The following is a 21,905-nucleotide window of genomic DNA, read 5'->3' as shown; positions in this document are numbered from 1 at the left end:
GCTGCTTTGAAAAAAGGAAAAAATATTCACCAAATATGATTCCAATGTGAATTAAAGGTCTCTAAGTCCCAGTACTGCCACTGCATGCAAGGGAACATGGAAGAAGAGGATGCCAAGCTCGGTCCAGCATCACCTGTATGAGGGCTGGTGGCAGGCTGGTTGTTCTTGCACCATCACCTGAAACAGGGATGGATTTTGAGGCCAGTTCCAAGGGGCAGGGGTTTGGTGCCACAGTTTCAACCTGACCCTCCTTGTCTGACTTCCTGGGGTTGCTTCCATGCACAAAGCCAGTGAAAACACCCACGCAGCTGTTCAAATATTTGACGTCTGAACTGCTTGACATTATTCATTCATCTCAGGCTCATTCAAACCAGATTTCTGGACAAGTGCTGTTATAAATGGATTAAGAGGGCCACTAAATGCAAGGAAGGCCTGATAGGATCACACCTGCTTCTCACTAACTCAGCTCAAGTGTAAGGAGGGCTCAGAACTTCAGCTCACGCCGGCAGCTCTGCGGCACCATCCAGGAGTGAGGAAAATGCGAAATAGAGCATGGAAAGTGTCAAAGAATAAAACAGCCTTCGTGGGCCTTATTTCAGACCCACCAGAGGAGAATGGGAGCTTCCAGAAGACCCTCTACCACCACACCCGGGTGATTTGCAATTCAGCAGCGTGCTCTGGGCTCCTCAGCAGGGCTCAGCCTCTGAAGGACACGCAGTAATTCACCGCCTTCTGCAGTGCTGCCTAGAGCAGACCTCTAAAACCAATGCCTCTATCCAGAGGTCAATGCTCAGGACTAGAACTTTATCCCGACGTGTTAATAAAGTGAAATCTGACAACTGAATGTTAAGTTGTAAGCTTGACCTAGGAATTCACGGGAGATGCAATCCTGAGGCTGTTATTCATAGAAGCAGCTGCGAATCTTACACAGAGACTCACCTAAGGCCTAAAGAACACAATTCCACACGTGAATTTGAAAATACTACTTTGAGATTAGAACAAAAAAATGCAAATATTTTTCCCATATCTTTCATTTCCTTGTTGAAAGAGCTTTTTTTTTTTTTCTTCCTTGCTGTGCATTTGGTAGGAGGCAACCGCTTGTCATACGCTGCCAGCCCCGATGCAATTAGCCTCCCGATGCGAAAGCAGCACAATTCTCTGACAGTCTTAATCCCTGCTGCCTCCTTAAGGTCCAGACAAACAGGAGTGAGCAGGCAGGTCAGACGCTGGGGCCATTAAGCAGAGAAAAAACAAAGTTACAGCTCTGTCTCCAATCCCCATTGCTCTTGCAGCCAGGTGCTCTGACAAGCAATTCCAGCACTGGTATTGAGTGGCACCTCTATAAACCCTGTGACAGTTTGGGAGACAAACTCCCCCATCAATCAGAATGTACCTATCAAGATCACTTACCTACAGCGCCCGCCACCCTGCAGCACTGTGTACACAGCTTTGCTTGGGCTGGCCTCGGAGCAGTCCGCCTGAGCTCTGACTCAAGTCAGTTTCTGAAAATTTTAGGTGCTCTACACAAGCACCAGGGTTTCTCAAATACAGAGGCTGAGCTCTGAGAAACAGAAAAAAGTCCCGTGCCTCTTCACCACCACCAGGCTGCAGACACCCACAGGCTACAGGAGTCAGCTGAGCTTGAAGGAGACAGAGAAACGCTTCCCACTTCCTTCCATGCACAGATTAATAATGGCTGCAGATAAATCTCACCTGCAATCCTTTTCTTCCCCTTTGCGTTAAGTTTTCAGAGCACTTTGCTTTCCCCTAAGCTGTCCCCTATGCATAAGCATCCTCGCTGACCTCTGCACTGCTTCTCAAATCTCGCCTCCTTTGTGCAATCCCCCAGCTGACAGGTCGTCTCAACACATCCTCAGTGAATGGCAGCTCGAGCTAAGATCGAGAGTCATTAACATGATATATAAGCAGATCCGCAGAACAGAGGAGAGGAGAGGGCCTCGCATTGAAGTCCCTCCTTTTCTCCATCAGGCTCGGCAGCAGATGGCCCAAGTGACAACATATGCTGCTTCAGGTGTTGGCAGCACTGCTGGCTCTCGTGCAGACACGAGCTCACACGGCGAGCAGCAGTCTCAGGAGCAGCAAGGTAACACAGCCAGAGCCAAACCCTCAGCCAGATTTCATCAGCGCAGCTGGGAAAGCACAGACCTACTGCACCCCATCGCTGCTCCTTAACTCCTACCTGGGCAGATAAGTCAATTAAACATGAAGAGAGCAGCTGGTCCCAAAACCCTCACTCCAAACAAGACCAAGGAACAAAACGGAAGCGTTAGTAGCAGTATTAATTGCACCACTGCTATGACAGCAGCTACTAGATGCTGCTCGTGCAGGGGACCAAGCTCATCTGAATAGTGTTTCTCCTGTTTGGCCCCCAGGAAGAAAAGGTTCAAATTTGTATTGGGAATATACAAAATTCTGGATTTCTAGAACAAATTCTGTAAGTGGGTCTAAATCCAAATCCATCTCAGCATGCAGCTCTACTGGGGCCTGTATTGGCTGGGAAGAGACATTCATTCTGCTCACAGGTAATTTGCACATGTTGAGGAAAGAAGAGAAAAAGCCTCCTATAAATCTCCAGAACTGTAGCCTTTGCTAATTACACTCCTTGCAGTAACCCCCTTCTGCACAACCTCCCTTTCCAGCACGTTCACTCTATTTTCTTAACGAAATGTCACTTGCTGGCTTCTTGCAGAGTAAAAACAATGAGGGCAATAAAAGTAGTTTATGCAGACACACGGCCAGGCCTCACACACACTTCCCAAGAATGGCTCTAAACTGGGTTTATTTCATCAGCTGCTGAAGTATCCCAAACTAGTACTAAGAGGACAAGATGGCACGGATGCTGTTTTATTTTAAAAGGCATTTGGGAAGAAAGAAACAGCCATTAGGGGTTCTTGAAAGCAAGAGCAAGGCAGAGAATGAGGCCAACCTGAACAGCAGCCCTCCAGATTCATAACACTTCCCCAGCCATATTTCTGGGCAGTCAAATTGTTCCCCCATCTTTTCTAACACAAACAGGGATAGAATTCTTCTTCCAGCAACTTTCACAGCCGGCTGCAGGAAAAATGACATTCAGAAGCCATGAAAAGCTGCTTGCGGGACAAGGGTTTCATTTCTCTGGAGCCAGATCCATTTTGAGGGAAACTATGATTTACCTGGGAAACTGACACCGCCTGCGGCATCCCAGCGCACCCCTGAAACAGCAGATGCATCCATCTGAGGCCGTCTGTCAGCTCCCACAGAGCTGACTGCTCAGCAGCATCTTGGACGCTTACAGCAGTCCCTGCTAACAGATCAGAGGAACAGCTGCCTTTAAAGAAAGGGCCGTATAATTTTATGACCATTAACATCATTTTGCAGCAGCGTGCTGAACAAAGGGCAGGCAAGTTCTGCCACACGGACAAGAGCCAGCTGCTGCAAGGCTCGGGGAAGAGACTTCTCCACCCTGCACAGCACCAAAGAGCTGCCCAGCAGCAGTTTTCTTTTATACCTCCCTGTACCCATCAGGGCTACAGACGGGGAAGATGCACTTGGACCAAAGGGCTGATCTGGCACGGCAACTCACACGGAGCTGCCTCCCAGAGCTCCGTGCCAGCACGATGCTTTAAGGTGAGAACAGCCTCGCCTCGATCTCAAAGGCTGCTCTTCAAAAACCCAGAGCTGAAGCACAAAAGCAGCAGCAACAGCCACAGTCCTCGCGGCTACGGCTGGTTTTCCACAGCCAGAGAAAGGTGGATCTGAAAGCTTTTGTTCCCCTGGGGAGAGGGTGGAAACAAACAAAAAAGGAAGAGGGAGAATTAAAGTAATCTTGAATCGCTAAGCAGATTCACATCGCCGGATCAATAAGCACCACTGACAGGGATCACAGGAATGTCGCAACTTTGCCAATAATAAAGCAGCACGGCAGAGCTTGGAGGATGACTTTTCTAAAGCAGCCAAGCATGAAGCAGCGAGGCTGGCGAACAGCTGAAAGCAACACCCTGGCTTACGGCGGGCCACTGCCAGCGGCGGGCCTCGGTGTGCTTTGCTTTAAATAATGATGAGCACAGAGATTGTGTTCGTAGGGGAAAGACAGGAAAAAAGGCCTAAATTTCACAGGCCAAGCCCAGATGCTCTTCTCCCAAACTAATTCTTTTCTAAGCTGGAAAGAAGAAAGAAAAATCAGTGTTAATTTAATCAATTGATCAGCCTATTGATTGGAAAACTGGAGCTGCTAGTTAGCCATGTGCTGCAATGCCCTCAACTCTGAAACCACAAAACACGCCATTGATTTCCTCACTTCCAGCCCCAAAACAAGAAATAAAGCCGTGCTTGCAGCGGGAAAGCAACTTTCCAGGGCAGGGAGAGGATGCGAGCAACCAAGAACAACCGGCCAGGAAACAGGGACCGCCGCATCCTGCGAGTTTCAAACTGAAATTAGTTACAGATGCAGTCACGGTGTCTTGTGTAAACTCTATCGATTGGGTAGCTGACAGTCTTCGGAGCCTCCATGCTAGGACAATCAATCCGGCTGCAGTGTCACCTGCCACTTTGCTGAACAGTTGACAATGCAATTATCCAGTGTGGAGGCAGGGAGTTGGCGTGTGTCAAACGCAGTTAGCCACTTTCCGGGCACTACTCGATAATGCATTTCACCGCCGAGTGTAAGAGACGACATGCGGAGACAGGAGCTGTTTAAAGCCATTGAGACCCGTGCTCCCTTTTCCTTTAGAAAAATCTCACTGCCCATGACTTAACAACTGTATTCTAAAATGCTATTAAAATCACGTCAATCACGCGTTCGGTGCTCACGGCTGAAGTTTGACCCGAGGCTCCCAGAAGTAGGCTGCGGTGCGAGCAAAACTGCAGGCGCTTGGGAAAAAAATAAAAATTATCAAATGACTGTCTTCAAGCCTCGGACCCTCAAAACTAAAGCAGACAGGCCACTAGAAAAATGGATTGGAGAGAGCAGCTAAGCAAGAACAGCAGATGGGACTGGAAGATCTTCTACTACATGTCTGAAATCTAGGAAAATTGAAGTTTAAAGGGATGCTGTCAACTTGAAATCCAGTCAATTTCAAAAAATTGAGTAGTTTCAGGTGCTCTACCTGCTCCCTTACTCCCCCTGCCAATTTTCATGGTTTTACAGCAGTATTTGCTGTTTTCTTTTTAATTTTTTTTCTTCTTCCTCTGTTGCTGGGTGACAGACATCCCTTTTCCTCCCCCAGGTATTATACATAATGCTGTCAAATGGAGAGAATTCCCCTTCCTCCCTCAGAAACTCTTTCTGGTGAGAATGACTGTCGGTGTTACGTAAATCAAACAGCAAGATTTAGCTCATCGTGCTCCTTTCAGCTAACGCGTTCTGGCAGTTTGAGCACAAAAATTAGGTTCTTAGATTTTTGCATGTATTAAAGTTAATGAAAATGTAATATCAGCAATCATGACTGTTACTGCCTATAAAGTATTTTTTTTTTTAAAGTGATTTTTACTTTACTGAGTCCCGGTGATTACATCGTGTTCCACAATAATGAAAACACAGTTGCTTGAAGCATCATGTGAACTTTAAACACACAAGACACTGAGCATCACTTACTTGGTGGCTCACGATGTGAGGTAGGAATTCTGGTATTATTTTTTTAAACATGGATTATTCTCATCTTTTAGTGCTACTCTCTACAGTCAGCTTCTGATATTAATGTACAGTACAGTACCCAAGAGACATTTATTAGCTACAGAATCCCTCAAGTTCTATACATCAACACCAACTGTGGAGGAAGCCAGGTAGAGCCCATTTGATTCTCATCTATATGTATATTCACTGTGTAAATAGATCTGTAGCATTTTTAGCTCAAGCATTACCTTACAGACAAGTACTTCCTCTCAACGGAGAGAGGTGCACACGTTAAGAAATGCTTGGGCTACTCCATCAGACAAGTACAAGGTACTGTCCTTCAGCGACGGAGGGATTACCAGGATTACCACCATTTTACACAAGGGCTGAGGTAAGGCATACAAGTGTTCTGGGACTGAGCAGCCCCCTAAAGAGGGGTTAAGGCATAAAATAATCACTTGAAAAACACTGAATTCATACATCTCACGCACTTTGAAGCTTACAACAGGTAGAAGTGACCAGCAGAAGGTAACAAACCAAACACGGGAAAGCAAAAATGTGAACAATGAGGGGCTGGGAAGGATGTTCAGAGGCGTAGCTGCAGAATTGCATTCACCTTACGGAATGAGCCATGATGAAAGCTGATGCTGGAAGTGTGACAGAGAAAGGCAATGAACTGAGCTCTTGCTAAGTGGGAGGAAGATTAAGAATTTCATTATGGCAAAGACTTCCTGTGCTCTTACCACAGACTCCTCTTGCATCCAAGTTGAAGTCTGCTTTAGCCTGCCAGGGTGAAATGAATGAATTCTGACTCATCTCCACAGAAATGGGGAAGATGATTCTGGTTACTTGATCATTCTTCTAAAAACGACCTAAATATGCCAGCGACATATTCTATTTCCCATGTGGTCTCTTAGGAGAAGCCACATTCTTACTTCTCAGATCAAATTCATTTGCTGGATTTAAGAAGATCAGTTTATACCCTCTTATTGGTATGACCCTAAATGCAGTATGAAGCTGCTCACATTGAAACATGCAAAATCCCCCCATCTACAGAAGCTTTCCTGCATGCCCCACTGTATTTTACCTGAAAAAGAGAGCACAGCTGACTACTAGGTGGGGTTCTGGCTGTTACAAGCTCTGTTGCAAGCTTTGCCACTACCTTCATAACATTAGAGAAGCATAGCTTGCTTCTTCACGCTTCAGTTTCCCCACATACATACAGTGTGTAGAGATTTGTTCCAAGAGTTTCACGTTCATTACACTGCACTGGGAAGAGGGAAAACTCAGCTGTGCCTCTATTTGGAGCTTTCTGCCCAGGCAGCTACCAGACACAAGCAAACTCGTGTTCACAAACACCTGCTGCTGGGGCAGAGGAAATGAAATGCATCTACTTAGATCCTGAAGACAGGACCTCACGCTTATGATAATACTCATGCCTTCTAATATTACAGGTATTTAGAAGGAGAATAAATTGGAGGAGAGCATAGCTATTGCCATAGAGCTCTTTCCTGGACAAGTAGCCTACGGAGGAAGAAGGCTAGGCTGTAACTCTTGCTGCTCAAACCGACGCACATCTTGATTCTGCAGAGGTAAAGCTGACTGTGGGACTACAGCCATCTGCTGTAAATTTTCAGACATTTTAATACAGTCCCACTTTCCACGCAGCTGCCCTAATTGCACATGACATGAGATCCAATGCAAATGGGCACCCTGGGATAACTGTAGTTTGTTACAGCTTATAGGGCTTTACCGAGTCTCTCTTTGCATACGTTAGCAAGAGAAAAGAGCAGCACCAGTTAAAGACATTAATGAATGGATAACAAGCCCTTTGCTATCTTGGGAGGAGGGCAGAACGGAGAAATAAAGAGAAACTTGAGTCAAGTAATCCCCATTTCTTCTTTCGCAGTATTTGCAATCCATCAGTTGGATCCTTGTCATCTTGTTGATCTTTCTTAGAAAGCATCCTTCCCTGAAAATGCCCTGCTTACCATTTTAACGCTTTCAAAGTCTTTCCCTCTTCTGTCTTATTTTCAAGGCAATTGATCCGCTGAAGTAGAGAAGCCCAGGAGAGCAATGGTGATGACTCTGGTGCTGTGCCCAGAGGAAGGCTTTGCAGCGGGGGAGACGGAAGGGAGAAGAGGAGGACAGCACGGACGGGGAGAACTTAGCTACAATTCTTCAATCTTTTCATATCTAAAGAGGACAGCAATCTCTGTTCTATCAGACCGCGTGGCTCGTGCTTTAAATGGTACTTGCTGCTAGTTTGCTTTCCCTGTCTCTGTCTCCCTCCCTTTGAAGCAGACTGGACAGCTTCCTCAAGCTGGCGTTATCACTCCCTCTAACCACTCTTGGCAGGCAATCTAATTCCCCCTGAAAAGGTCACCGCCATTTTAACTGCCTTTCAATCACATTAAGCACGCTGCCGCTCGTGCTCAGAGCGCTGCGCCTGCAGCTCTCCTGACTGAGGTGCGATCGATAAACTGACATCCCGTCCCCCGCCGACAGCCCCGGCCGCAGCTCGCCTCCTGCCCCTCTCCTGGGCAAACCCCCTTCGCAGGGAGGGAGAGAGAGAGAGAGGGAGATCGAGTGACAAAAACCCCTCCTCGAACGCGCGGGTGGCAGAAGGGAGCTGCTACCCTGGCATTTACTAATCCACTTTGTCCCATCTGCTAAGGAACAGAAGGGTGCAGCGGCCCCCTCCCTCCTCCCGCAGCCCTACAGAGGCAGTGACTTCACAGGACAGTTTGCTCAGGCTCTGCTCCAGACACCTTTGAAGCCGCCTTACAAAGAACAAGCCACCCTCAAGCTTCCCTCAATGCAATCATTACCGTTATCTCTCCCCCCTGCACTTCTTTTTTTTTTTTTTTTTTTTTTTTGCAGTTAGGAGTTGTGTGTTCCACCCATCGATCCCTGTGTAAGACACTGTTTTAAGTCCTCTTGCCTTTTGACTGTGCTAAGCCGTTTAAGAGATGACAGCGGCTTCTATCAGCGCGAAGCTGATGCGATTCTTTTCAGATAAAGCACTTTTTTTTTCCCCGCTCCCCCCCTCCCTTTTCCTTCTTTCAAGTAAGAGACATACACACAAAAAGAGACACTGAATCTTTCAAAGAAAAAGAAAAAAAACCTTTTGAACTTCCCTCAGGAATTCTTTAAAGGGATAACCTTACAGTGTAAACACTGAGGGTAACGTGCATCCATTCTGGAGAGGAACAGAGGAGCTGCTACAAATACGTTGAGTGGTAAAAAAAAAAAAAAAACATCAGAGAGGGAGCCACTTGATGCTTTCACTTGTGAAGCCTCGTTGGCTTCCTAAACAGAGAAACTCATTAGACAAAGATTGCATGAAATAATCTCCTGCAACAAAGCCCATCGGAGAGGGATGATCCTGAGACATGGGGACAGATGGCTACCAAGTGTTCAGGTATTTCAAAAGAAATTTTGGTCTTGTAACAGTTCTGAGATAGGAATAGGTTTTATTAATACTTCTGTATAGCTTTTTGCTTCCAAGCAAGAGCCTGATTAGAACAGCAGCATTTCATGCTGGTAGCCTTCTGTACCCATCCCAAACAGAAGAAACTTGTCCAGATACAAATTCCTACCTCAAACAGGGCCTCTGCTGAAACAAAGTGGTGCCAAAGCCTATATAATTGACAACAATCTTCATTTACATTCCACATTCTTGCAATTTGGGGTAAGCACATTTGGCTCTGCTGCATGAGAGCCCATTGTGGATTTGTAGCTGCAACACCAGTGCAGAAGACAAAGAATTTCCACCTCCTAAGACAGCCCTTAGCAGAGAGGAGCAAGTCTTCCCTGCAACAGCTTTGGGAGCAAGAAACCTTCATCCTAAGAACCACACAGGCGAGCCCTTCAGACTGTGATTGCTCTCAAGCATTAGACCATCTTCCAGATAACCCAAGCAGGGCTGTTTGTTTCCCTGACTTCTGTTTTCAAGATGAAAACCCCGAGATCCCCCAACCTCCTCTCACCTGAGAACCTGAGTGGATCTTGCATAAAATTAACCAAGTTTTTTTCACCTCAAGAGTGACAAACTTTGTCCATTAACCAAAAAAACAATAAAAAAACAGTAGCCAGGTGCTAAGTTTGAGCCAGTTCTGTGAGGCTGCCCAGTGCTCTGAGATGACTGAGATGGCTGCAGCAACCTGCTCCCCCCACCGCCCGGCCGTGACATCTCCTCACAGCAACACACCATTAAAACTGAAATTGATGAGACACACGGCCATCTCTTCTCCCCTCTGGTTTTATGTATTTCCCCACGTCAACTCTTTAGACGTTGGTGACATCCGTGAAGCCTGGCAAAGGCTGTCTGGCGTTGTGAAAGGCCTTTGATTTCCACATCGCTGCTACTTCTCAGCAAAGGGAACGGAGCCAAACACAGAGCCTCGGGTGAGGAGGGTTAACGAGGGCCTTGCCAACTCCAGACAAAGCAGGTTTAAGCATCGGAGGGCATCTCTAAAACGTCGTGCTGTGCTTCAGGGTTGAACGTTAGGGATTCTGTCCCTAAACCAAGGGAAGAACCGGCACTGGCAGAGAATGGAAAGAGACAGTCACCTTAAGTTTACTCGAGAGCGCACAAAGCAGGCCTAACTGATGAAGACCTCAATGCCAGCAGCCAGAAAAAACATGAGAACCACTAACAGGAGCATGAAAGAGTTTAACTTGCGTAAAAAGAAGTACAATTGTCTAACAAGTGAGATCATTCCAGCTTTGCATCCCAAATTTTTATGGAAACTTCTTGTGTAGGGCAAGCAGGTATCCTGCAGATACTATATGGTCATCTCAAAACATGTGGTAGAAAGTCAGTGGCAAAAAGTTCCCTGATTAGGGAGGAGCATCCTGCACCAAGAAGTGAAGGGGTATAATCCTGGGTTATACCATAATAATAGTTTATATAATGACAGATAGCACTTCTAAAAGTTCCAGTTAAAATAAGGAAGAAGTACCAAGGAGTAAGTACTCTGCATTTATACAGCCTGGGAATATTAGCCAGGTGAAGACACCACAATGTCAGGACCAAAGCAACTGGAAGACTGTTCTCAAAAACTCAGTTATTTGGTGAGGGTGAAGGAGAAAACTGCAGAAATGAACTGAGTAGCGTTTCTCATCAGGACTAGTAGTGACAGTGACACAGAGGCATCCCACGCTTCCAAGCTACTGATTGTAATAACTGTACTAAAGAAAAGCCTAAGGCCCTGCAAGGTCTCATCAGAACCCTACCTCGAATCACACACACACACACTCAGCTCTCCACATTGGGGGAAAAAAAAAAGTTACAAAAATGAAGGCCACAGACATGGGAAGTAAACAACGTGAGCTTTGCTGGGTAGCCGTTAAAACCTGAAGAAGTTGTTCCTTCACCTCTGTGCTCCTGATCATCTGCTCTGCTACAATTTAATTTCAGAGGAAGGTAAGAGCAGAGCAGGAGTGCCAGGTTGCCACTGAGCACATGACTGGCTTTTAAGTTCAAGTCCCTTACTTAGTAGCCTTTCCCCTGGAGATATTTTAAATTAAAATCCAAGCTGATATAGGAAGAGATCACATCCCATCCTCTTTATTGAACGGAGGGAGCCAGCTTTCCTCCCCTCATTAGGCATGCACTACGTGGATTGCTTGCGAGAGGCTCCCCTTAGTGCCAGAGGTTCGTGCCAAAGAACAGTTTAGTAAATCCTCCTCTTCGAGGCCAAAGGGCTGAGTGTAAGAAAGGGGCCAGGTTTCCAGCTAAAATTACATTCACCAATAAAGCTCACGAGAGGTCAAATTTTGCCATAACTCACTCTCTCCTCAGTAACTGATTTCCCCGTCACTGGGGAAGGAGCAGAAGAAGAAGGAAAAATAAAATGTGTTTGTCTGGGAGCCCTAAGGGCTTGCAGCGCTGGAGGTGCAGAGCAGGTTCCTGGATTCTCATTTATCAACCTTAAAAGGGATGGAGTGATAAATGCACAACCGGGCCTTTAATATTTTATGCAGGTGCTAAAGCGACTTAGCTGTCACCTTCAATACATCACCAGAGGCTGATACACCAGCTTTCGTCACTCCAGGCTGGGAATTTTTACAATTTCATTTCTATTTCCCTCTCTTCACATATTTCCACGTATATCTTACTATGTGTAACACATAAGAAGCTATTTTCCCCAAATGATCTCCCCATTCTGCCCATTCCTACTCATTCCCTCTTTAGCCACATTTCTCGAGCACGAAATAATGCCATGCTTTTGTTCAAGCCTTGCAGAAATTTTGACTCTTGCAATTCCAGAGGGGCAGAAAGCTGGAACTGCTTTACTTGCTTGCAAAGGGCTAAGGTCCCACCCTTGGTGAAAGAGATTTCCAGGTCCCTCCTTCCAAAGACAAGCGACAATCAACTTCAACAGCAGAATGATTCACGAATGACCCCAACACATTGGCGCACCTCGAAATCCTCCCTCCAGGAGAGTGGTAGCCCGTATCCTCTTCTGCCCACACCATTCGTACTCTTCGAAGCGGTTGCCGTTCTCGTTCTCGATGTCCACAGAGTCATCCTCAGTCATGCAGGAACCTTCTCTCTGCACGGGGTAAAGCAGGGGCAGAGCGTTGAGATGCACGAAATAGCTCATTGAGGCTAACAGCTCAGGGTGGGATGGAGAAGGAAAGCCGGACTGTTCCCAGGGCAGCATCTGCTTCCCTCCCCCATCCCCAGGCACCTAGAAGTAAATCAGCACTAGACAAACGCGATGACCTTAAGATCAGAAGTGGCAAGGGGTCATCATTTTTGCGCACAGAAATTTAAGCTCTGATTCCTACGACGACACACGTGCATTTCACATGCGTTCCCTTACTTTGCATGCACAATTTCCCTCTCTACCATAGAAGCAACAGATTCCTTTGATCCCCAGCACGGAGAAGCTCCCAAGCTACAGGAACTAGCACAGAATTTTCTCCCAGAGCACATTATTTGGGTGTGCTGATCAAAAGGCACCCCTCCTTACATCATGCACCCCTTGATGCAACAAGAAGGAATTTGTTTTCTGCTGTGGGCTTTTCTGTAAAACAAGCATGAAAAGCCCTGTGGCAACTCTCTTTCCCCTAGGGCTTGTTCCTCGTTATTCCCGTCTTTGGGAAGAACAGCAAGAGAATGGTTCTGCTCAAACGCACTTCCTACAGTAAGGTGGTCATGCAACATTTACAGGTGCCAGTCTTACAAAAGAAGCCAACAAAAAATAATTCTAATGTTGTCAAAGGCAGAGATCAAAAAGAACTCCTCTTGCTGTGCTCCACGGGAAGCATAAAGTCCTACAAAAGGCTTCATAAACTTCAATAGCTCTGCCTTTACAGTCTACAACTTCAACTTCAATAACGGTGAAAGGGTGCATGAAATAAAAAAGTCACTAATGCGACACAAGAGAAAATCCAGAAGAATCCATCTTCCAAGACAAAGGCAAGTGACTACAGATCTCAGGGAGACATAGTTAGCGTTGCCTACGAGCTCAGCAATGTTAGTTTTTGCCCCACATTAGGTCAGTTGCAGACAAAGCTGGGAGTAGGGAGAAGGGAATGGCAGCTGGCGATCCTGCTGCGCCTCTACCTTTGCAAGGCATTGTTCCACATGCCTACTCATCTCCTCCTCGGATCCTGACAGAGGTCGGCTGCAGAGGGGACATACCTGCCCTTCGTCTTGCTTCCTCCGTTTCATTTTTCCAATCCGAGCTGCATGGAGAAACCAAGGAAAGAAAACAAAAGAGAAAGACATGTCAAGTTTGCAGTTCCACTTTTCCCTGGGTGCTCAGCTCCAAAGAACAAGCCTTGGGCAGAAATGGCAAGGTTTCACACCAGAAAACCCCATCACAACTCCTTTTTCTGACCCCCTAAACAGCATGGAGAATTGTACTTAGTGCTTTCCACGTGAAACCTGCAACCTGGGGCTCAGCATAATCTGATTTCAGAAAGGCAGCTGCTCACAGCTGAAGAGCCAGGAGAGCAAATACCTACTGCACAACCCTATGTAAGTTATTCAAATACTTTCTCTTGGAAGTCCAAATTGTTTTCAAATCTCGGTGAGATTTTCAAATCAAGCCACTGAACCCTCTTCTGGATGATGTCTCTAAGTGGGAGACTCACCCACTCCCTACACAGAAACTAGCTCAGACCACAGAGAGCTGGTGCAGTGCTCCATAAGCCTTGGACAAGTCAAGTTATGAACACTTTCAGGACCTGCAAACCCTGAATAATTCCTTCCCAGACAGTCACTAACAAGTCAGAGGAGCACCTTAGCAGCAGGTAACATTTATGGGAAGATCCTTGCTGGTACAAATGCAGCACCTATCCTGGATAGCTTCTGTCTCTGTTATTTCCCTATTTTCATGTGCAGAGGAACTGGGGCTATGCTGCCTTCCTGAGGGCATGTGCTGGGAAACAAACACGTTGGGAATCACGATGATTAGAAAAAGCAGCCAAGGTAGCCTGTTGCTTAATCCAATCTCTGGTTAATTTGAGCCATCGTTTAATGTGATCAAAACATCTGGAACCGAATCATTTGCATTAAAAAGAACTTCTGTCCCTTATGATGATGGCTTTAGGCAGGTATTACCGAATAACTCAATCACTGGCTGCAGGAAAGTTCCTGTTTAATTAATAAGGAAGGTCAAAATTCTGAATGAGAGACAAGGAAAAGCCCAAGGAAAGCCCGAGTGATAATGAGAGATGACACCACCAAAGAGCTGCGTTAGCCAGAAATCATTCCTGACGTGGCGAGCGCCGCGGCGCGCTCTGGGCCTTTGTGCCTGCAGACTGGAAGATCAACAGCTCCCTGCAGCCAGCGAGGAGAAAGGTGCTGGAACGCCAGGACCCTACCAGGGTACGGGGAAAGTTTCTGTCAATTGTTTTCTAAAATGTCAGTTTAGAGCATTCACATCACCGAGTGATTTGTCACGATTTAGCTGAGCGCACCGCCACAGACCTGAAAGGCTTCTTTCAAGGCTTTCCTGTTGGCTTCCCTGCACGTGGGACTCTCTGGGTTAGGACATGCTTCCCCACAACCCAGAATTAGGAGTATTCACCATCCCATACACTCCATGATGCTCTAGGATTAACACAGCAGCAAATTCTTCCCTGGACAATAATTTTCTGCACCAAAAGAGAGCAGATTTGCAAGAAAACCCCCTCCACAACAAACCTGTGTTCCTGGTTTCATGAAAACAACTCTGCAAGTGTAACATTCCTACAGTAAGAGACAACTTCAGACTACACCAGGAGTGTTTCTGAAGCCTGGCACTTGGAACAAGAGCGACCCTCTTGAGTCAATGCACACAGCTTTCAGCAATTGTCTGATTTTGTTTGCTGCAGTTCCACATTCCTCTCTTGCGCTAGGCAGACACCCACCTGCCTCTCCTCACACCTCAGGTAGTTCAGTACTCCTAGAAGGATGTTTCTGCTAGATTCCCCCCTATTCCATCTGCTTAAACCACCTATCTTCCTCATACTGCCAAAATTTACTCCAGAAGGTAAACTGCTTGACTTCCAGTCAAAAAAGAAGCAAAAATTTTAATTAAAAGTGTTATTTCTGATTTCAGTGTGCCCAGATGAATTACGTTCCACTTTTAAATAAAACAACGACCCCATCAGCTTCTCTGTTTTCCCTTCCTGAAGCCCCCAAAGCCTTCCCTCCTCCTCTTCCTCCGCCAAGGTCACGCAGCCCTGTTACCAGCAGCAGCCCCAGTTAATCCAAGCTCTGTCTGCTTTGTACTTCAGTGCATGAGAGACTTCTGGAGTTCTGGTTTAGTGAGTACCTGCAGCCTCCTGCTCGGCTCTTCCACACAAGTTTCAGATGCTCCTTCCTTGCCTCATTAGCTCTGCAGAGCCAGCACAAAACAGGAGAGGAGGCTGGAATCTGACTCGACCATACCCCAGTAAACACCTATCTGACCGGAGAAAAACACACGAAGATGGAAACAAAGCCTTCTCACTCCTGGTCACAGACTTCTTTCCCTCACCTCGTCCTGGTTTTAAACATGGAGGGAAGAAGCAGGGAAAATATTTGGGTAGGAGTCTCTGTGGCCAATGAATCCAGGTCAGCCAGTCTGTCTGACAAGTGTATCAGTATTTTGGATTTTTTACTGCCAGACTCCTCCAACCCATGCGCTCCCACAGTAACAAAAGGAAAGCATCATGTTTTAGGTCTTGTGCTGATAAATTCCTGGGATCCTTTTGCCACAACAAGCACCTGCTTTGCCCAAGTGCTGGGAACAGAACCGAGCTCTTTCAGCTCTGTGCCAGACCCAGCAGACAGCTCCTCTCGGCTCCTTTAGCTTCTTGCAGCTCTTCCAGCTCCAGTGCCACGAGTGAGAAAGCCACTGGACAGGAGAGGTGTTGAAAGCGAATCCCCCTGCCATTTTCATCCCGTGGAGGCTCGGGGTGTCCCTGGTGACAGCAGGAAAGGAAAGGAAAGGAAGCGAAGGCCGTCCCGAGCAGCGCTCTCCATGCCCGGCTATCACTTCCAATCAGCGCAGCAGGGACAGAGCGGCCCCAAAGGCACGGGGTGATTGTGGCGCTGTCCCGACGGGGAACAGCTCAAAAGAACACGCGAGTGAGACCACAGGATTGTTAATTAGTGTTGATAGATGCAATCATTTCTAATTAGCTCACTAATCCCTCTCCCCCACGCTGCTGTCGTGGGAGCTTGGGAGAGGGAAAGGAAAGAAAAAAAAAGCCATTCCCTCTTGTAATTCAGGGAGATAAAAACACAGCCAGCAGAGGACTGGCTGCAAAGGACTGAGCTCAGGGAAAAAGGGCTTTGCAAGGGGCTGACCCCTTCTTATCTCCACCTGAACAAAGACTCTGTAGTTATTATTGCAGCCTTCTCCCAGGAGGTGAGGAGTTTGCTACTTTTTATTAACATTAGTAATTATTATTAGGCCATCTGAGAGCTTCTAGCACCTTGAAGGTCCCCTCCTCACAGACATCCTTTACGCAGTGCTCTTGCTGGGTGTGTTCTCCCTGAGGTTGCACTAAAGCCTCGAGCACTTTGTCCTCTCACATCCCCTTGTAGCATCGCTCTGCTGATAACACCAGCAAGGAGCAGGACACAGCCTCTTTGAGCCCTACCAGTGCCCAGAAAAGTGTCCTGGGAAAAAAGCTAACGGGTTTCAGTATTCACTGCCACCTCCCCTGTAAACAAAAACTCACCTTCAGGACAGGGCAGCCTAATTCCCTCAGGAGTGCTCTTACAGAGCATCCAGCAGTGGACACTACACAAAGCTCTCCTGCAGCATCGAAGGGGATGATTAAGTTACTAGCAATACCTCTCATGGTTCCTTCCACCAGGTTGAGTGGTCCCCCGAGCCCCATGCAGACATCATTAGCAGCTCCTGCAATGGCAGGCCAATCAAATTAAATGGAAACATTTTTGTCTCCTTTCCGGTGAAAACCATCTAGCTTTATCCCTCCCCCACCCATCGCCAGCTGCAGAAGCCCACGATGTGCTGGTGCTGGTTCGAGTCCAACTCCAATCCCCTCAGCATTCCATCAGGGGCACCACCGGTCCTGGAACCGGTTTCCCAGGCAGCTGCCAAAGGAGTTTCAATCGAAGATATCCCAGCACCTCCTCTCTACAAATCTACTGCAAGAACTTACGCTTTGCTGGACTTAGGACAAAAAGCTTCTGGGGCTGAGCAGCCTATCGAAGAGCATCTGATCAGAGGAACAAAGGCAGCAACAGTGGAGTAAAAAAAGCTACCTCAAGAACATGCTAGAGCAGGAAAACAGATAGTCAAGAATAAATCTGTTTCAGACCTTGTGAGTAATTTGCTGCTCATCTGCCTGAGAGAGAACATTAAGGGCCAAATTCACAGAAGGGCATCAACAAGGCTTTCACATTTGCACGGCCAAACTTCCACGCAGATGATTTCCAGCAATCTGACACTATTCTCTGAGGGCGGCACAGCCTTGACCTGCAGAATCCATGTCCCGATAGACCCATGTAACTTTGTGCTTCTGATTCTGAACGAGCACCTAAGCAGGTTAAATTCCATAAGCATCAATTTGCAGGGTGGCTAAAAAGTTCTGACTTGGGTGACACTGGAAACAAGGCAAATGAAAGAAATGCCTTCTTCCCCACACGGGTTTGTAGGGAATCAGCATCTCATACTCCTGGGTTCACGAGGACACAACCTCTGCAAAGTGAGTTTAGCACAGGTGAAAGGTGCTGGATTAGCTCACTGAGCCTGATGGGGAGCTTCAGATACCAACACTCCGTCAAGAGCCTGGAAGACAGAACATTAATCTGCTGCTCCAAGGCTTGCAAATGCATTCACCTTACTTATGGCTTAATTTAAGTTAAAAGCTTGACTTCCAGAATTAAAATTCTGAACTGCCAGGTGCCCGTAAACCACGTAACTATCAGGACCTAATCACCTGGCAGCCAGGCCAACAGCAGCTCACAGAAGATGCCCCTCTCTCTACCTTCTCTTAGCTCTTGTTGTTCTGCCTGAAGCAACCACAACGGGATGAAACAAACCCAGGAGATCTGACAGGACTCAGGCACAAAAAGCCAGGGCAGCTGAGATTTGAGTCAAGGACAACATAGGAGAAGAGCGAACACCACGGGCCTCCTTTTACAGGAGGAGTTTCCCAAAGTGATTCTGGAGCTCAGCTGGTAAGAAACTTCACAGATACCAAGACAAACTGGTAGCAACGATACTGAAAAATACCTTCAGAACGTACCAGAAACAAACAAAATGGTACATTCTTCATTGACAGAGTTTTCTATATGCTAAGTTTCTTCAGTGTGTCAACAAGAACATTTAACAAAGAGCCAGATGCCTTTGGACAAGTCCTACAAAATTTCTGACAATGTAAACTGACAGGGATAAGGAAACCAATCTCACAGAGCAAGCTATAAAATTGTGTGATTGATTAGATGCTCATTAAAACACAAGATACAGACAAATAAGCATTTTTTTTCCCCACAGCGCTCAAGCGTTCTCCATCTGGAGCAACAGTGCTTAAATAACTGTTTAACAATAACGTGGCAAAGCTTATGGATACCACAAGTTATTTTAGAGCAAACAACTGGTGAGGAGGAAAGAAGAAAGCAGGCAGAGTCTGGTGGTCACAAGCACTGAAAGGAGCTGTACACCTATCTGACCACCCGGCTGGACACTAATCTAACAGCATAGGAGTGAATCAGGCATCACTACGGGGATGTTCTGTGAATAATAACCAGGAATCATGAAAAGCTAAGGTCAGGAGGAACCAATTTTGATCCGGCTTGACTTTCTTTGTGATCCAAAGCATTTCAGCTAGTAGTTCTGCATTCAGCTTCCTAACTTCTGGACCTGGTACTGTTAGGGCGTAGAGCAGAACAGCCAGGAAACATCAGAATTCAAAGTGGATTGGATAAATTAACCAAGTGCCCTCACCTGGAACATATCTGTTAGTTCTGCTCACTGTACCCCACAATGCATATACAAAGAGTAAAGGGTTCAGCAAAAGCAATGCAAATGCTGAGCAAACTTGAGGCTCCTGTTAGTTGACAAGCCCAGGTTGACCAAAACATCCCCAAACAGGGCCCAAGAGGTGTTCCTTGATTGTAGCCCACACTGACAGCGCTGCAGCCCTGTCAGGCTGAAGTCAAAAGCAGAAAGCACCGCTGCGCCAGTTCAGCAGAGCACGCTGTCATCAAGAGCTTTCATTCATCCTGAAGGACTCCACAATGCCAAGTACCTCTCCAGCCTGGCTCTGACTTTTTTTTTTATTTAAAATTACTGGCCTGAAAAAAGGCGGAAGGTGTGAGCTTAGACTGAACTATCCAAAACGATAAAGAAACAGTTTGACATCACTGACTCCAGAGACCTTTGTCACACAAAACAAGTCACTGCAGGGTAACCCCCGAGTGCATCGCACTCATCTGAAGCCTGTGTCAGGAAAGGGGACTGCCTGCAAACACTGGCAGCTCACTGCGCTCATCTAGTAGTGTGCACATGCCAACAATTACCCCAAATTGATGCACGGTAACTCATCTCTTTGATGTAGGACTCGACAGACCTTCAAGAGTTCACAGGTTCTGGCCCTCGGGGTGGGTATTTCAGAGTCTTGGAGCCATCTCTGAACTCAGGTATGCACTCCTTATGAAGACATTGGGTCAGTAACTTCATAAAACTTCCATTTAAGATTATACCAAGCATAGCACTTCAAATTTAAGCACACTATTTTAGCATCAGCACCATCTAAAGCTTTTTGCTGTTTTGCAAATACACCTTTAGCTTTTCCTAAATAAACAGCATCATCACGTCACCCATTTGTCCCAAACTATCACAGCAGGAAGCTCAAAATTGGCAAGCCTGGTGGCTTGAGCAACTAAGCCAAATGGTACCTATTAGACCAGCTAAAGCTGGTCATCTATAAGATCAGATGGCAGAATACTGGTATTATTTAAGTGGTTAAGATCTAACTTCTCTGAAGTTTGGGGAAAGAGCTGAAGAAGTTGAAACTTAAGTAAAGAAAAGACAGGGATGGATCTCTTTGAAAGAAAATGAGCTCTGGTTTAGTTTTTGAACACTAAAGGACTTCTCACTAAGCACATTTGCCCTCTTGTCGTTATCAACACCCGGACACACGGGATTAAAAGCAACGCGCCAGCATCTGCGGGTCTGAAAGGAAAAAAAAAAAAATCACAACAACCGTGACGTCAGACGCAAGCCCGCTCAGAGACTGGGCGACCGCTGCTTTAAAAGTTCACTGCGAGACCTCGGTGCGGCCGGGCGAGCCGCGAAAACCCAGCAGCGGCCGCGGGGCCTCACAGCAGCGGGCCCAGGCCCTGTGCACGGCTCGGCTCGTGTCGGGGGCCCGGCGTGCAGCGATCCCAGCCCGGGGGCTGCCACAGCGGAGGCGGCCGGGCCGGGATGTTGGGGGGGGGGGGGATCCGGACCCCTCGGGGGGGGGATTTTGGGGCCCGGCGGGGCTGGAGGAGAGCCGTGGCGCCGCACTCACCGTTCAGCCGCGTCTGCCGGTTGGCTCGCACCCGCAGGAAGGTCTGCAGAGGGGACACAAGAGCGGAGAACCATCAGCACCCCCCCCTCGGTCAACGAGGCCCAGGCCCGGCCGCCCCCCCCCCCCCCACAACGCCCCCCCAACCCCCTCCAAACCCCCCCCGGGGCCTTCCCCCGCCTCCCACACGCCCCCACCTCTTCCCGGCCGCCTGCGCCGGGCCCCCTGGTGCCGCTCTGCATAGCCGCGGGCTGGCGGCGAGGCGGAGGAGCGGCGGCCCCCCCCCCGCGGCCCGGGATGCGGGCGGATGCGGCGCGGCCCGGCCCGGCCCGGCAGGAGCCGCCGCTCAGCCCCCGGCGGCCGCCGCCATGTTGGCCCCGGTCATGTGACCCGCCGCCGAGCTGGGGGGGGGGTGAAAGGTCAGGCGGCGGAGGAGGGAGTTCCCATGGCAACCGGCAGGCGGCAGCACGGCCCCCCCCCTCCCGTCAAAGCCCCTCCTCGCACCCCCCCGGCCAATCAGCGCCCTGCGGCGGGAGGGATTGGCCAATCAGAGGGCGGGGGTAATCGGCCTGCAGGGCCACGCAGCCAATGGAGGACTAGGAGAGGCTGCAGGCCTTGCGCTTTGGCCAATAGGAAGAGGGAGCGCTTCAGGCCCGACGGCTGCAGCCAATCAGGGCCTTGGGATCGACTGGAACCCAGTGGTGCCGGCCAATCAGCTGCTGCCCTGCGCCTTCTCCCTCAGGGCCAGGCAGCCCCAGGGCCTCGGGGTGCCTCAGCCAGGCCGGGGCCTTCCCTGCCGCCATGACCGGCCCTGTGCCCCCCGGCAGCATCCCCTCACGCTGCTCATCGCTGGTTTCAATTAATTAGTTAATTAATTTAATCAATTAGTTAATTAATTAATTAATTAAGCAATGCAGACAGCCCGAGCGCTGTGCAAGCCGGTGTTCCTGCAGCACTCCCTTTCACAAATCTCTTTCTTCTCTAAATATCCCCATCTTATTCCCTAAAGATATCATATTCCCTAAATATCCCCATCTTTCTTTCCTAAATATCCATAAGCAGGAGGACTAAGGAAAACGAGTCACAGGAGTTCTGAAAAGCTGTACGCCAATAACTCCCACCCTAGCGTGTTACTATTACAGTGCATATTTGCCATTAGATCACACAAAGCACAAGGGACAGGCATAGTCCCAGCACACCGCTGCATATGGAAAGCTAAATTTCGCAGCCTTTAAAGTCACCGAGAGCCTTCAGCTCTGGTTCCTGAGCATTTCACTTGGTAAGCCAGGAAGACTGAATTCTCATGGATGGTGGG

General features: G+C 47.9%; 1 protein-coding gene across 7 annotated transcripts in view; it reads right to left on the bottom strand.

The window, feature by feature from the left end:
- Positions 1-21,905, bottom strand: part of RNF220 (ring finger protein 220) — a 187,749-nt gene that overhangs the window by 33,635 nt on the left and 132,209 nt on the right. For 4 of the 7 annotated variants that reach the window (XM_084527940.1, XM_084527937.1, XM_084527938.1 and 1 more), the window contains 3 exons: positions 20,594-20,636; positions 13,194-13,315; positions 12,042-12,174 (listed from right to left, as the gene is read on the bottom strand). In XM_084527940.1, the coding sequence (XP_084384066.1) occupies positions 12,042-12,174; positions 13,194-13,315; positions 20,594-20,636 (298 nt within the window). Of the gene's footprint in view, positions 1-12,041; positions 12,175-13,193; positions 13,316-20,593; positions 20,637-20,787; positions 20,952-21,905 lie in introns of those variants that run through there. The other 3 variants (XM_084527941.1, XM_084527942.1, XM_084527943.1) reach the window with 2 other exon arrangements.

The sequence above is a fragment of the Aythya ferina genome, assembly GCF_964211825.1.
Source record: "Aythya ferina genome assembly, chromosome: 8".
In the NCBI taxonomy this organism is placed as follows: domain Eukaryota; kingdom Metazoa; phylum Chordata; class Aves; order Anseriformes; family Anatidae; genus Aythya; species Aythya ferina.
Note: the sequence above shows the minus strand (reverse complement) of the source record. Positions and strands in the feature narration are given on the sequence as shown.